The sequence below is a fragment of the Lupinus angustifolius genome, chromosome LG16 (genome assembly GCF_001865875.1).
Source record: "Lupinus angustifolius cultivar Tanjil chromosome LG16, LupAngTanjil_v1.0, whole genome shotgun sequence".
NCBI classification, from domain to species: domain Eukaryota; kingdom Viridiplantae; phylum Streptophyta; class Magnoliopsida; order Fabales; family Fabaceae; genus Lupinus; species Lupinus angustifolius.
In genome coordinates, this window is record NC_032024.1 from 14,176,380 (window position 1) to 14,192,230 (window position 15,851).

Consider the following 15,851-nt stretch of genomic DNA (forward strand, 5'->3'; position numbering starts at 1 on the left):
TTATTATTGACTTAATTATTATTGACTCTTAATTATTATTGACTTTAAAATTCCCAATGTAATTAATAATATAGTGACAATGTAAAAATTCTTACACTATCGGTGTATGCATTTTTTTTGTTTTCTCATACATATCCTCGCACTAGAAACAATCATGTCCGAGTTAGAAACATTCACATGTATGTAAGGCTAACTCTCCAAGCGAGTTCCATTCACAAGACTCAAACCGAAAACATTGCTTAAAGAAAATCAAATATATACCACTTGAACTAACACCGAATTAATACATTTTTTCTCTTAAATATAAATATTAGGAATAAATGATAAATTATATAAATGTTTATGACCTTACATAAATATTTCACTCTTATTTACGTGGACCTTACTGAATACACGGTAGACAAAATATTAAAGATAGAAGCCAGCCTCCAATTGCACCTTCATTTCCTTATAACAAACCAAAGGAACATAACACCGCTACACGACGTCGTTCTACAATTTCCAGGTTCCTCTCTCTCTCTCTCAGTATTGTATCGCTTGATCCTGTAACCATTTCATGTCTTATAGTTCTCGAATGTTCCACCAATTTCAATATTTAATTTTTTCCCTTTTAAAATGTTGATTAGAATCAATAAATTGATCTTGTTTTCTTTATCTCTCCTTCAACCCTAAGCTCATTGTTAGTTTATTTATCTTAATTCCGAACAGAATTGTTTGAAAAAATGGAATTTTTAATTTTGGTTGAATATTTGTTTTGATTTAATGCACCCAATTGGAAAATTGATGACCCTTCATTAATTCGGGTAAAACTAAATATGTCAGAGTGCTCGGTTTCCCTTAAGCTATGTTCTGGAGTTATGCGGGAAAGAGAAAGAAAGAGATCATGAGGCAAGGAGTGGGAGGAAGGGAAGGAGTAAGGAGGGTAAATCAAGTTAAATCTCTCGCTTGTTTGGGAATTGAAATTTAGATGGAAGAAGACTAAAATAATGATAACGTAAGAATGATGTTTTAGCATCTTTAAGAAACTTAACTAACAATGAGAAATTGACAAGAATGTAATTATAAAATTTTACTAATGGTATTCAGATACTTTGACATGTTTGTTTGTAGAAAAACCTCAAATTGGGGGACATGAAAGTAAGCATGTGGAGTGGTTTAGAGGGCTCCAGAAAACCTTCAAAGTTTTCCGTCTCTTTCTCCCAACTCCCAAACAAGGGAGACTGTTCAAAGTCATCCATTCCTTTCCCCCTCCAAAATAAGACTCCCAAACATAACATTAGGGCCTGTTTACAAGTTGGGTTTCGGAGGGAAAACATGGAAATTAGAGCCAACTCACAAACAGATCCATAGACAACATTCAGGTTCGAGTCTTATGATTGAACAAAATAGGGGTGCCTTTAAACAAGTCGGTGTCCAAAAATGAGAGTCACTACTGTTAATCTGTTATTGTTGGACTGAGAAAAATCAGTGGAACACTAACAGATATAATTGATTAGTTTACTCAGTTTGTCATGTAGAATTGAGAGGGTGAGCCTCGACGTAAGGGTAAGGTTGCCTCTTAGGGTCTGTTTGCGAGTTGGATTTTGTGGGATGAAAGGGAAAGGGAGGGTTTCAAAGCCATGAAATACACTTGTGAGATGACTCTGAAGCTTTCCCCTTCTCTCCATTGTCCTCCAAAACTCAACTAACAAACGGACCCTTAGTGACCAAGAGGTCATGGGTTTAAATCCTGGAAACAATTTCTTTGCTTTTTGGGTAAGACTGCGTACATCTATCATTCCCAGACATTCATGCACTTGGCTGCCTCTCCATGAGAGTTGACACTGCTCTAGGAAGTTTTAAAAAGAAGATAACTGATTTCAAATATGTTTTCTTGGCAGGTTCTTGATCAATATGAAGCCAGTTTGCCCTTTTGTCAAAGCTGCTCGCCCTGATGATAATACTTGTAAAAAATCCAGTGAAAACTCAGTTAAACATCAGGTAGAGCCTGACAATAAACTGAAGAAAGAGGTTAACGACTCAGCTAGTACTTCACCAAAATGCCCTTTTGGATATGACTCTCAAACATTTAAGATTGGTCCTCTTAGCTGTATGGTATGCCAGGCACTTCTATTTGACAGTAGCAAATGTGTGCCGTGTTCTCATATTTTCTGCAAGTATGTATTATCTCCCCCTCTCGTGTATATTTTCATGAATCTATTTTGCATATTCTGTTAGCTCAATTCTGATATTCTAATCATCTGAAATTAGAGCATGTATATCACGCTTTAGCGACTGCCCATTATGTGGGGCGGATATCGCGAAGATCGAGCCTGATGCTGAGCTTCAGGGTGTAGTTGATCGCTTTATTGAAGGCCATGCTAGGATCAAAAGAACTGCCAGTTCTGGCAAACAAGAAGAAGAAACAGAAAGTAAACCAGTCATATATGAGGATGTGTCTCTAGAAAGAGGTTCTTTCTTGGTGCAACAGGCCATGAGAGTAAGTATGGACTTTTAAAATATCGTCTTATATTTGAAGGGGCAAATAAAGAAGGATCCTTGAAATTTTTGTCATTAATTATTATCATCATCAATGACAGTGTTACCTGAAAATGATTTTAAAAACTCTTGGTACATTCGAAGCTGGCATGTATGATTGGTTGTACTAGAAAAATCTTTATCTGGAAGTGGCATTGTTGATGGGCTCTGTAGAAGCTACTGCTGTTTATTTCACTTAGTTCATTTTATACTCTGTTCTACCACTTGATAATGAAGAGTTTGCAATATGCAATTCATAAACAGGCATTCCGTGCTCAGAATTTAGAAAGTGCAAAATCAAGACTCAGCATCTGTGCAGAAGACATTCGTGGTCAGTTAGGAAAAGTGGGCAACACTTCAGAGTTGTGTTCACAGCTTGGAGCAGTTTTGGGCATGCTTGGGGACTGCTGGTGTGTTTTCTCGTTCCTTTTCTTTTCCTCTATATTTGATGTCCGTATCAACTGATTTGCCAGTCTGTTATTCTGTTATTTGTATCTTTCCATTTGTAAATATAGGCTATATCTTTCTTTCATTCAATCTTCTCATCTCTGGATTTCATTCTTCTGTTTATGTAGTATATTATTACTGTATTCTACTGTTAGATATTATTGATATACATAAATGATTAAAGAAAGAAAGATCATGTAATTTTGCACAAGTATAATATATTTGTTAAGAGTCTCAAATGAAGGATAGAATTGTTCAAGATACAAAAGGCACTGAAGTAAAATGGTCATGTATACAAGAAACTGAATATAAGTAGACAAGAGATAGAGGCAAAGTGAAACACTCAGCCATTGCTGGAGATTGGAAAATTAATGTGCTGAATCTAGATCAATCTTGGAAAATTAATGTTCTAAGTTGGTCCAAGTATTCATTTTAAAGTTGAGGTTTTTTCTCAGTATCTTGCTATAATACCGTCATTTGTTTCTTTATTGAGAAGGAAAAACATATGAAGGATGATTTTTGGGACTAAGTTTCACATTTATTCAATTTTAGAAATTAAAGGCTGTTGAAAACTGCCTTAAACTAATGAGCAGTTAGAGATGGTCATTTCTGATGTAGTTTTATTGTATAGGTTTAACATACAATCAAGATCACTCGATACCTTTATTCGTGTGTTTTAAAAGGTAGGTTTTTGCAGTATACTGCATGAACTGTGTAGCTTGCTAACAGGCATCAGTGGGAATTTTCCATCCCGAAGAATCCTTATATATATATATATATATATATATATATTCCATCTAAGCTAAACTGCCATAGATCCTAGATAAGAAAAGCATGGGCTAATATCAAATGTGTAACTATGAAAAGAGAACTTAAAATTGAGCTCACCAAGATGCAAAACGTCAAATTTACCCTTAGTCAGTGGTCCTAGTCGTAGATAACTAAGTTGAAGCTTATAGGGGAAGGGATTGATTTTGAGCTAGCAGTAACTGAGATGAGTCTTGTTCAATATCTAAGTTCTTTGTAGTGCTTTTTTAAGTTAGCATGCATATGCAATAGCATTGAGAACTGAGATACATCAGAACCAGATCCTGATTACATTTTCCTAACTTCCCGCTGTCTGATAAGCATTAAGCACCATGATTCTAGTGATTTGCAGCATGTCCTCAAACTCACTAATATTCGTGTGCAAGATTCTATTTTAAAACAATTGGCTGGTTTGATACATTCAGAGAATTCTTTTTGTATTGCCTCTTTTGTAGGATGTAGTGCTCCTTTTGGTCTCTTTATGGTGCTCAGCTAATTGATACCTCATATAGGTCATAGGATTTGTGTTGGACATTTAAAGAGATTGTGTTATCTTTTACTTTTTGTTGATTGATGTCCTTTTAGTTACGGCCTTTTGTTTTCTTATGTGGGTTATTATATTTTCTGTTTTTATCTTCTCTGTTTCTTCTGCGAGAGGCGAACAACCATTGAAACACAATTCTCTCAGTTTGGTAGAAAACCGTGAATTGGTTCTTGCGTACCAATTCGTGGTTCTTTTATGAATTGGTTCCTATAAGGAACGAAACGAACCAAATTTTAACATATAGTTTAAGTTATAGAAAGAACAAAGAAAATAAGAGTAATTGGCCATGTGCACTTACTGTATGAATTAGTTACAACAAACAAGGAATAATTTTATCTTGGGTATTTCTCCTATGGTGAAGCAAAAATTGATCTAAACCTACAAGAAACACTACTAGAAAAGGTTGTGTAAGGAGCTGTAGAAATCCTACTGACCCCTAACGTGTCTGTATTTGACAGGGTAACATAACACTTACTATATACCCGTATCAAGGAGAACCTCATTAGGTGACTACGGAACATACCCTACTATAGAGGTAAAGATTGGGGGTCATATCATACAAGTCACTAGATTTAGGCATCTTGGGTCAATCATACAAGACGATGGAGAAATTGACGGAGATGTGAACCACAGGATTCAAGCGGGTTGAATGAAATGACAAAGTCGTTCAAGTATCATTTGTGATAAAAAGGCACCACTCAAGCGTAAGGGGAAGTTTTACCGCTTGACTATTAGACTTGCAATGCTATATGAGATTGAATTTTAGGCGATAAAGTGTCAACAAGAGAATAGATTCCATGTAACAGAGTTGAGAATGTTGCGTTGGATAAGTGAATACACTAAAAGATCGAATTAGAAATGAATGCATTAGGGAGAAAGTTAGAGTAGCTCCAATTGTAGAAAAAATTATAGAATAGTGCCTGAGGTGGTTTGTGTTAGGTATTCAGAGATTTATATGAGAAATAAGAACTTTTTCATTAGAATTATAGAATTATTCAATAGTACAATGGCATCGTCATATCCTTTTATAGAAGGTATTGCCAACTAATAAAATGTAATAGTCAGTAACTAACAAAATAACGAACTACTAACTGCCTAATTCAGCCTAATAATAGGCTTACACATATATTTGAATTATTTTCAATAGTTTGAACATGTGTGGAGGAGACTGGTAGAAGTCCCCATACGGAGAGTAGATCAAATGGAAGTTAGTCCAATTCCTAAAGGAAGTGGGAGACAAACAAAAAACCATTAGGGAAAATATAAAGAACTTAGAGATCAATGTTTTGTCAATGAACATGATTTATAAGAGAATATTATGACGTCGCTCGATCTATGTAGTCGACCCCACCTACTAAGATAAAAGGCTTGATTGTTGTTATTTGTTTCTTCTGCAACTATATTTTCTTCTTGTATCACAAAATGTAAGAAGAATGTTGTACCATGACATGTTTAATGGGGGAAAAATTTGATGTAGATGTTGACATGATTTTTCTGCAGTCGAGCAATGGGTGATGCTAGTTCTGCAGTTGCTTATTTTGAAGAAAGTGTTGAATTTCTATCGAAGTTGCCAAAAGATGATTTGGAGGTTATATCATAATCTTCATTTTCTGGATTGAAAAAAATATAAATTGCATGATCACATTGCCTTTGTTTGTGATCGATTAATTGTTTTTACTTGTACTACAGATTGCACACACACTATCCGTTTCACTTAATAAAATTGGAGATCTTAAATATTATGATGGAAACCTTCAAGCTGCAAGATCTTACTATTTTCAATCTTTGAATGTTCGCCGGGATGTCATCAAGCATACTTCAAATGTTCCAGCTCAGGTTGGTTACTACTATCCACATATTTTTTAATTGAATTACAAATAATGTTGTCTAACTTTGGTATGAATTCTTAGCTTACTATTTTATTTTATTCGTTTCCAAAAATTCAGGCCCTAGATGTTGCTGTTTCTCTTGCAAAAGTTGCGGATGCGGACAGAAATCTCGGGGATGAAAAGTTGGCTACTGATGGATTTCAAGAAGCCATAGACTTGTTAGAGTCACTCGCGTTGAACTCAGAAGCCAGCAGCCTTGAGCAGCGGGTAAGGTTTTACCTACTTTATCACAATTTATAGCCAAAGAAAGAAACACTTCATCATTAGTATTCGTTTTGCTAGGCTATCGCGGTATTTGCATATTAGACCGCGAAACTGATTTAATTTTATATCTTTCTGTAGAGGCAATCAGTGTTAGAGTTCCTCAGAGGACAACTTTCAGATAAACAAGAACATGCTGAGTCAACAATCTGATATAAGCACTCTCCAAGGTTATAGGAAGGAAGCACCAATTCCAATGCAATAAATGTTTTTGTATGTGACATGCCGAGTTTGTAAAATAAGCTCAAGTTAATGGAGGCACTTTTGATAGAGGGAAGAAAAGATTTCAATGTAATGGATATTTCAGGCATTTATGGCACTGTAGTAGTACTTGCCTTTGTCTGAGATTCTATATCAGATCCTCATGTACACAACTGTATGTTGTTCTTTTGTTTCCACCTTTTATGTTTGCTATTGGTGCATAAGGAGACATATATGCTAAGGTTTTCCTTGCGTTATTGATACTAAGTTTACTTATCTAATAAACTAGGAGTGAAGTTACATGAAGAATATAGGTTGTAGTTTCCGTTTGAATTTGACTAATACATTCTATATTGGTGGGTGGTATGTAATTGTGCAAACTTGGAAATCAGGATCATGGTTAATTTTGTCACTGCTTAATGAAACCCGTTTCCCAAATATATTTATATTTCAAGAAACCTTGTGTGTCAATGCGTAATTTCATTCATTAGAATGTAGCTAACATTTAGTAGTATGTATTGACTGATGGGATAGAAGGTTAGAGTGAAAGTGAATAAAAGGTGACACAAGAAATTTGAACATGGCTATTGAATTAAGACTTATTTTCCTGCTATTTTGCATCGGAGGCAAATTTAATTGTATTTGAAGCTTATGATTTTTTTGAATGTTATCATATATACGTCTATCAATGTGTGGGCTGTGTGTATATATTTGTATATAGATAGATAGTCATACATGTATATATATATAAGAAATTATTTAATTGAGAAAAATTGTTATTGTGATAAATAAAAATAGTTAATATGTATCATTGGATCTTATTTGAACGATCTAAAATAAAAGATAAATATATATGACTTTCCAAGTGATCATGTGTAGGGATGTTCATATCTAAAACGATCAAAAAAAAATAAAAAGTCATTCCAAAATTAGCTGAAAATACAAAAATTTAATGTGATATAGTTGTATTGGATTGATTTTTTAAAAATGACTCCGTCCGGTTTTTTGTTCTAATTCTAGGAACCATACCCTGTATATTAATCTCAAAGGTAGTATGTTAATTGATTAATTCTTTTAACAAGAACATCTTGTTATTAATATGTCTTTATATTGTCATGACCTTTGATATAATAATTTTTTAAATTTATAGAATAATTGTTTATTTACATTAACATGTTGGTATGAGTAAAGTTATGAATTTGTGACATTCAAGGCTTTATAATGAATGTAAAAAGTACTTTGAGAGATTGTAGTAATATTAATATCTGTACTTATAAATTTGTCACTTTAAAATGTATTAGACTTAACATTTTAGTTATGTTTATGAATTTTGAAGTGTATGTGCAAGCCAATTTTTATAATAAAAAACGTTCCAATCCAAACCCATATAAAGTACTTTTGAATTAGATCATATGTTTTTATGTAGATCACACTATAAGTTAATTAAGTTTTTCGTTTGTATAATTTTTTATCTAAAAATTGATCCGACATCAACACATCTAATCATATTTTTATAATTAATTTTTAATCACAATCATTTACGTATGTTATATAATTTAAATTTATTCAATTTTTATATGAGAACTACATCAGATATTCACATATATATACATGGGAACTTACTCAAATAGTAAAGTGAGAGCAATTGTTATCGTAAGATATGAAAATAATTAGTATAAATTGTTAAATATGATTTGAAAAAGCAAAGATTAAAAGACATATGCATATGACTTTTTTAAGTGACTATCAATTATTTTTTAATTGTATCTATCCATGTATAATTATATATTGTTTTCATAAATTTTATTCGAAATTTGATTTTATTCAATATTAAAGATAAATGAACATACCTTATTAAGTAATAATCATATGCTCAATGTATTCTTTAATTTTAATCATCCCTTATACAAATTTATTATTCTCATAATTTTATATAAATGTTTATGTTCTCACTTTATATATATATATACACGTCTAATAGTAAGACCAATATTGTGTCAACTAGACTGGACCGGATGGTCCAATCAATCTGACTGTTGACTAGACTTGAAAAGGCTTTGCTTGTAGTCTTAACAAAATGAAAGTTGAACTACTTTGAAGTGAGAAAATTTCAGTTCGATCATGTTAAACTCGATTAAACTAGAATAACTAGGGAAGTAAACCAAATGGTTAACTTAAAATTTAAAAAAACAGAACACTATTCAAATGTTTTGTTTTATTCCGATCCAAAAAAATAGAAAAATGTTACTTCAATATAATTATACATAATTATTAATTATATAAAGCTTTACATTTATATATAGTTATTATATAATTATAGATAAAAAATATTAATTATATAAGAAATAATTCGGTCCAGTTTGGCATATTAACTATTTAAACTGGTTAAACTTAATACAATACTTCTAATTTATTGTCCGGCTCGAGTTTGACAACGTTGAGTAAGACAAACCAAAAATAGTCTTTAGGACCGAAAATCAAACTAGCTAACTATATGTTTTTCATTTTTGAGTTAGTTAATTTAGTTCTCTACAGATATAAAGCTACCAACTTGGTCCTCCAAAAAAAATTGCCACTGAATAATCATTAAATTAAATTTGTGATCAAAATAGTCTCTCAAATATAAAATTTACCATCAAAGTAATCTCTCAAAGATTAATTGTGACAATCTTCGAAGAAATTGACTATTAACATTTGATTATGTGACTATTGCAATAGTAGCGAATCACCTTCAACAATGAAACTCAATTTTTTGTGATTGTTTTAATTCTTGAATTAATGTCGATCAAAATTATATTTACAAAATAATATATTTTTTAAAACAATAGTGAAAATTGAAAAATGACTGTCTCTTCTGCCCTACACTTGAACCCACATTTCATCGTTCTAAAAACGAACCAAAAAATATTCACCATAAAACTGTGTGACAAGTTGAATGTTGATTATCTATAAAAGAAAGATGCTGCTGCTGCAAAAACAAATTAAATATCAGGACTGTCAAAATTGTGACAGGTGCAGCCTAGCAGCAGCAGCATTCATTAGATCATATGATCAATCCACATAAGATTGAGTCCTTCGAACAAAATCATCACAAATGACAATGAGGTTAATGATTAATTTCATTTCTTTATTCGTTTGAGGGTTAAGCTATAGGGAAATTAAGAGCTGATACTCATGTTGCTCTCTTTCCTATTATTAGCAACATAAGTGAGGAGTGTTTGACAAACAGATAAAAAGGCAAGTTGGGGAAGTTGAAATACTCAAAGCTCTCAACCCCAGTTTAGTCATCATTGTGATGGGGAAGATCACCCCAGTTTATAATGAAGAATCGTACACATGTTAGTTAGTCAATATCGGATAGCGGAGAAGCCGACCTCATAAATTCTATAGCGGGATAGCAAGTAGCACGATGGCTGCTATTGCGATGTTTACGGAAACAATATAAGTAATTTATACTATACATATATAAATGCTCAAATACAGAAAAATCCAGAAAATTAAAAACATTAATTATTAATCAAAATTCATGGTCCCTAACTTTCAAATCCAATATAACTCATGTTTTAGTCTCACAAGGCTTAAAGTAATTAACTAAACTAATTCTAAGAGCATTCAAAATAATTGCAAGCAATTCCTTAAATGGAATCACTAACTCCATTTCGAAGATCTTCCTCATCATCCTTCTCACTTCCTTAAATAATTGAAGTGTGTCGGATGTGTGGAGGCAGCTTGGTAATTAGAGATGAAGTATAAGTGGTAGCCCACATCACTTCAGTAATGACGGCATCACCCAATTGAAATAAAATTGAAGAGGAGCTGTTGCATTTGTGAAGCAGCACAGGAAGAGGAAAAGAGATCAGCACAGCTCAATCCAAAAAATGAAAAGAGATACACACAGCACTACACAAGGGAACAAAACACTGTTAATGGATAAAATGCAATGTCTAACCGGATATGATAGTGGCTTGCCAGAAAATAACAGAGAAGTATGTTTGAGAGAGGTTTCATGTTTACAGCTCTGGGGTGCGGAATGACAACAACAACAAGAGTGAAGGGACACGATTTTGTCCATTTGAAGCCACAGAACTGCAACAGTATGCCAATTCACCTCGAAGCTACCCTCTGCTATGCTGCTATTGACTACCTAGTGTTCAACATTAGTACTATTTTTACTGTTCTACATTCACAGAGCATAAAGAAGATTCCTTAAGCATATGAATCAACATTTCAAACTTTTAGAACCAAGACCCCTTTCTGCATTCGTCATGTACAGAAACTATGATCATACTATCATCATCAACATACATGTAATTGTAGGCTAAAACCAAAGCAACATTCAGCAAGAGAGTTTTTAATATTCAACAATAATGCCAAACCTTCAAAAACCCATTTCAGATTGAAAACAATAATTCAACATCAAGTACAAAATCATCATCCAATTTCCATCAACATAAATCCATGCTCAATATTATTTAAACATAAAAACTCATCAATTACACTATTACACCATACCTTAAAACACCTATTTCAAATTCATCATTCAACAAACAATTCAACATCAACTACAATATCATCATCCAATTCCTATAAACATAAATCTATGCTCAAATTCATTTAAACATAAAAACTCATTAATTACACTATTACACCATACCTCCAAACACCTATTCCAAATTCATCATTCAACAAACAATCTAACATCAAGTACAAAATAATCATCCAATTTTCATCAACACAAATCAATGCTCAAATTCATTTAAACATAAAAACTCATCAATTACAATATAACAATACCTTCAAAAACCTATTCAAATTCATCATTCACTCATCATCTTCATCTCCACTCTCATCACTAAAGTACCCAACTTTTTTCCCCTTCTTCGCAACAACCTTCTCATTCCTCTCCAACAATCTCTCATCCGCCTTATCATCCACAACAGAAGCCCAATTATCATCCTCAAACCGCTCCCCACCGCGAACATCCTCCTCCTCTTCTTCCTCATCATCCTCCTCATTTCGCTGAAACCCTCTCCCACCACTACCACCACCCCTTCCTCCACCTCGCCTCACACGCTTCGGCGCAGGCCGCTCCCGAGGACCCAACTGATTCCTCGGACAATCATAAGACAAATGACCTGACTCCCCACACTCAAAGCAACGACCGGTATCAGAGTAAACCCTCTTCTTGATAAACTCCGGCGCGCGTCCATTATCGGAAGCAATAGAAGCAGTGAGGGTGCGTCCATTGAGGATCTTCTGGTGCATTTGGGAAGCGGCGGAGCAAGCGTCGTCGCGGGAGACGAACTGGATGAATGCGACGCCGCGGCTCTGGCGAGTGTGGCGGTCTTTGAGGACGGTGACGCGGGCGATGCGGCCGAAGGTGGAGAAGAGGGTGTGGAGATCGGAATTTGTGAGAGAGTAATCGATGTTGGAAACGTATACGGTGGATTTAGAAGGAGCTAACGCTGATGAACCTTTGTTGTTGTTGTTTTGGGATTGAGATTGAGATTGAGATTGGGAATGACATTGAGAAGGGTTTTGGTTTAGGTTTTGATTTGAAGAAGATGAAGAACAGTAACGGTAGTAGAAGATGTCGTCTTCGTCGCTATCACTGTCTTTCTTCTTCCGAACCATTCTTTGCTTTCTCTTCTCTGTTTTTTGGAGTTTGGGGAATGGGTTTTTAACTTTTTATGATATAAGGTTCGGTGTGGAGCAAATTCTTTTACCCATCACTCCCATATATTTTTTCTTTACTTCCTAAAAACCCTTCTTCTTAATAGGTTAATAGTGTTGTGGACCAATCAAGTGATGGTCTAGTAACATAATACCTAATTAGATCCTCATACCATTCAACTTATATAAATAATACATTTTATTAGGAGAGATAATTACATATTTCAAAAAAAAAATTGAATTCTTTGATTATAGGATAATGATGATGTATCATTGATTAAACTACTAGCGGCCTACTATACACAAGGATAAAGTGCAAGAATAGAATACTTTGTAGTTTGTACAATTTTGCCTTCCATTAGTTTAAGATGTTAAAATAAGGACTTTTCTTTCTCAAATCTCATGAGATACAAATTACTTCCTAGCAACTAAAACTTCAATTAGCACATCACAATTTGTCATTTCAATTTTTTGAGAGGGTTGTGTAAAATTTTATAAGCTTTCACTAATGAACAACTTATACTTATTAGACACTTTGTATAATATTTCATTTACATTTTCACGCAAAATCTAAGCATTATGCTTATCTCGGTTCATTTCAAAGCATCAGTTATGTTACGAGAATTAATATGACAATAATAAAGATCATTATGTTTATTTTTTTATGCCTCTCTAATGCTTATTATATTTTGCTTTCATTTTACAACAATGATACTAAACAATGGATTATGACTCTCATTCCATTTCTAATATCACTAGTATCACACCATGCTCATATGATACATAGAAGAAGTCACATAAGTTGAACCCAATATCTTCTTAGTGATATCATAAAAATATTTTAGGAATTTAATAAAACACTTGACATTATCCTAATCATCATTCAACACCATCTTGAATCAAAATAAAATCAACATTTATCTTACATGATCTCTTAAATCCCTTTTAAAATTTTAATACACTCTCAAGCATAACATAAGTGGAGTTCCACCTGCAAGGAACATTCAAATTGCACATAATACTCCTCTTATATCACTGTTTTCTTTATGCACAAACACATCTAATTATACTCCTGATTTTGCTAATTAAATCATACAAGTCAGTAACCACAAGATTGGTGATATGTAGACAATATCTAATATGCATATTTTCTCCCGATATGAATTCCAATTGTCATTATAAAGGAGTGAGGACCAATATCTAATTATACTCCTGATTTTGCTAATTAAATCATACAAGTCAGTAACCACAAGATTGGTGATATGTAGACAATATCTAATATGCATATTTTCTCCCGATATGAATTCCAATTGTCATTATAAAGGAGTGAGGACCAATATCTAATTATACTCCTGATTTTGCTAATTAAATCATACAAGTCAGTAACCACAAGATTGGTGATATGTAGACAATGTCTAATATGCATATTTTCTCCGGATATGAATTCCAATTGTCATTATAAAGGAGTGAGAACCAACTTACTTTAAGAATAAGTTTTTTAAATTTACTCATCATCTTAGTCATTAATTCTATGGACATTTAATAGTTTAAATCTACTCACTAATTGAAACTATTAAATGTCTATATAATTAATGACTATGATGAGGAGACTTACTCTTAGAGTAAATGAATCTCTCCTCTATATTTTCTAGAATCACCTGAAGACTTCATTTGAGAAAGCATTATCTATTGTTATGGTGAAAAGTCTACCTATTAACCAATTATCTAGATATTTTATACCAATTACCCCTTCCTTGTGATTCTTAATTGTACAAAAAATTAAGAATCTCTTTATGCAATTTCCAATTAATATTAATGATATGTGCAGTAACAAAGATAATTTTTGAAACAATCACCTGCCAAACTTACACCTTGAACCTTATGTTTTTCATTCATATAAAGACTTTAACATTTCTTAGCAATTCTAATCCTCCCATAATTGAAAGTTTGAGTCATAAACAATGAATGATGTGCTAATAATGAAATTGATTTAGAGTTTGATTCGGGATTGATTTATGGTTTTGTTTAATTTGGGCTTTGATTTAGGATTCTTTTTTTACTATGAGTTTGATTTGGGATTATATTTGATTTATGGTTCTATACTTCTAAAGATGTTTTTTGAATTCAGATCTAGATTGTCACTTGTTATTTATTTTTTTTGCAGTCATTTATGTGTAATTTGCCTTTTAAAACACTGGTGCTAAGCAAAAAAGCTAAGCAGGTCCATGATTTCATAAAATTCTTTAATATAAACAAAGAAAGCTAGATACTATAATTTGTACATTTCTTGATTTTGGTCCAAGTTTTCAAATAGTGAAACTCATTCAAGATATTTTGACAACTTTATTGCATTAGGAGAGGAGTTGCATGCTGAATATGAGTTTGGGCACACCCTGGATACCAAACACCTTACATCTTACATTTTTTAGTGTTTTAATGTCATTTGGATGTATATAAATTTTGAACGTAAATCTATGAACTTGTTAAATATATTTGTAGTTAGAGTTAGTTTTTATTTTTATGTATAAATAATTTACTTTCATTGTAAACTATCATGTATTCACTCATTTTCATTCAATAGTCGAATTCAGTTCATTCAATAAATGAAAATCATATTCTCTTTCTGGTCTTGATTATCAACATGGTATCAGAACATAATTAATTATTTCTCTTGATCGCTTTCGCTTGTGGCTCCATCATTTCAAGATTCAAGAAAGAATTATTATCATTATCAATGAGCCACACATATGAAACAACAACTTTCTTGTAAGAGGTTTATGAATCTGTTGGGGGAAGAATTTGGTGTTCTACTACTAATTATTTCATCCTCGACTTTTTGGCCTCAAAAGGCTCTGTTCCAAGGCCATTGTATCAAGTCCTCATACTGCTCATTATGTTTTTTTTTCAATTTGTGCTTAATTGTGTTCAACACCTTACATTGCTACTACTCATTTTATTTTTGGTTTCCTTATTTGCCAAAGCTTGAGCCAAGAAATCTTCCAACATCACAAGTGCCTTATCTTAATGTAAAGATTGGGGATCTTATCAAACTCAATAACACGCATAACTGTTGTTTTTGTCTCTGTCTCTCTCACCCTCACAGTTCCTTCTTTGTTTCCAAGACTCCATCTTTTTACATGAATTATGTGGATTTCTTGGTCAACAGCATGTTTGATCTAATGGAGAATAACAAGGAGGTTACTTTATTATACCTAACCATGCTTAAGGAGTGTTTATAAGGAAGCCAATTGACAATCATGGATGGGGTCACAACAATATTTGTCTTCATATGTGGTACTTCTTGGTTTTCTTTGGTCTACCCATTTGTTGCTATTACATAAACTTTGAAGAACTCATTTGGTGAAGTAACAATGCATGAGTACAACATTTGTTTCAAGACTTTCAACAATGGAAAAATATTGGATGGCCATAGAAGATCATAATTTCAAGTTTGCAAGAAATGGCATCTGATACTCTTGGCAATAAAGTTTTATACATATTATTTTCTTATT

At 32.9% G+C, this 15,851-nt stretch overlaps 2 protein-coding genes across 5 annotated transcripts; one reads left to right on the forward strand and one right to left on the reverse strand.

Moving 5' to 3' along the window:
• Positions 414–7,030, forward strand: LOC109330160. The gene is made up of 8 exons (XM_019564211.1): positions 414–505; positions 1,881–2,156; positions 2,251–2,479; positions 2,782–2,927; positions 5,816–5,903; positions 6,005–6,151; positions 6,262–6,411; positions 6,547–7,030. Exons 2-8 carry the CDS (start codon positions 1,894–1,896, stop codon positions 6,616–6,618), a joined length of 1,095 nt encoding a protein of 364 aa, XP_019419756.1. The 5' UTR covers positions 414–505; positions 1,881–1,893; the 3' UTR covers positions 6,619–7,030.
• Positions 10,157–12,365, reverse strand: LOC109330372 (U11/U12 small nuclear ribonucleoprotein 31 kDa protein). Of its 4 annotated transcripts, none has more exons than XM_019564547.1 (2): positions 11,461–12,365; positions 10,157–10,482 (listed from the first exon to the last, which is right to left on the reverse strand). In XM_019564547.1, exon 1 carries the CDS (start codon positions 12,298–12,300, stop codon positions 11,488–11,490), a length of 813 nt encoding a protein of 270 aa, XP_019420092.1. In that variant the 5' UTR covers positions 12,301–12,365; the 3' UTR covers positions 10,157–10,482; positions 11,461–11,487. The 4 variants fall into 4 exon arrangements, with proteins under 4 accessions (XP_019420092.1, XP_019420093.1, XP_019420095.1 ...); XM_019564548.1 differs by lacking the exon at positions 10,157–10,482 and adding an exon at positions 10,497–10,810; XM_019564550.1 differs by lacking the exon at positions 10,157–10,482 and adding an exon at positions 11,088–11,335 and having other exon boundaries at positions 11,475–12,365.

What these genes read in the sequence shown, in the direction of transcription:
- LOC109330160 (XM_019564211.1), top strand. Translation starts at nt 1,894, where the DNA reads ATGAAGCCAGTTTGCCCTTTTGTCAAAGCTGCTCGCCCTGATGATAAT. An exon ending in TGTTCTCATATTTTCTGCAA is followed by an intron (nt 2,157 to 2,250) that starts GTATGTATTATC and finishes ATCTGAAATTAG; the next exon opens with AGCATGTATATCACGCTTTA. An exon ending in TGCCAAAAGATGATTTGGAG is followed by an intron (nt 5,904 to 6,004) that starts GTTATATCATAA and finishes CTTGTACTACAG; the next exon opens with ATTGCACACACACTATCCGT.
- LOC109330372 (XM_019564547.1), bottom strand. Translation starts at nt 12,300, where the DNA reads ATGGTTCGGAAGAAGAAAGACAGTGATAGCGACGAAGACGACATCTTC.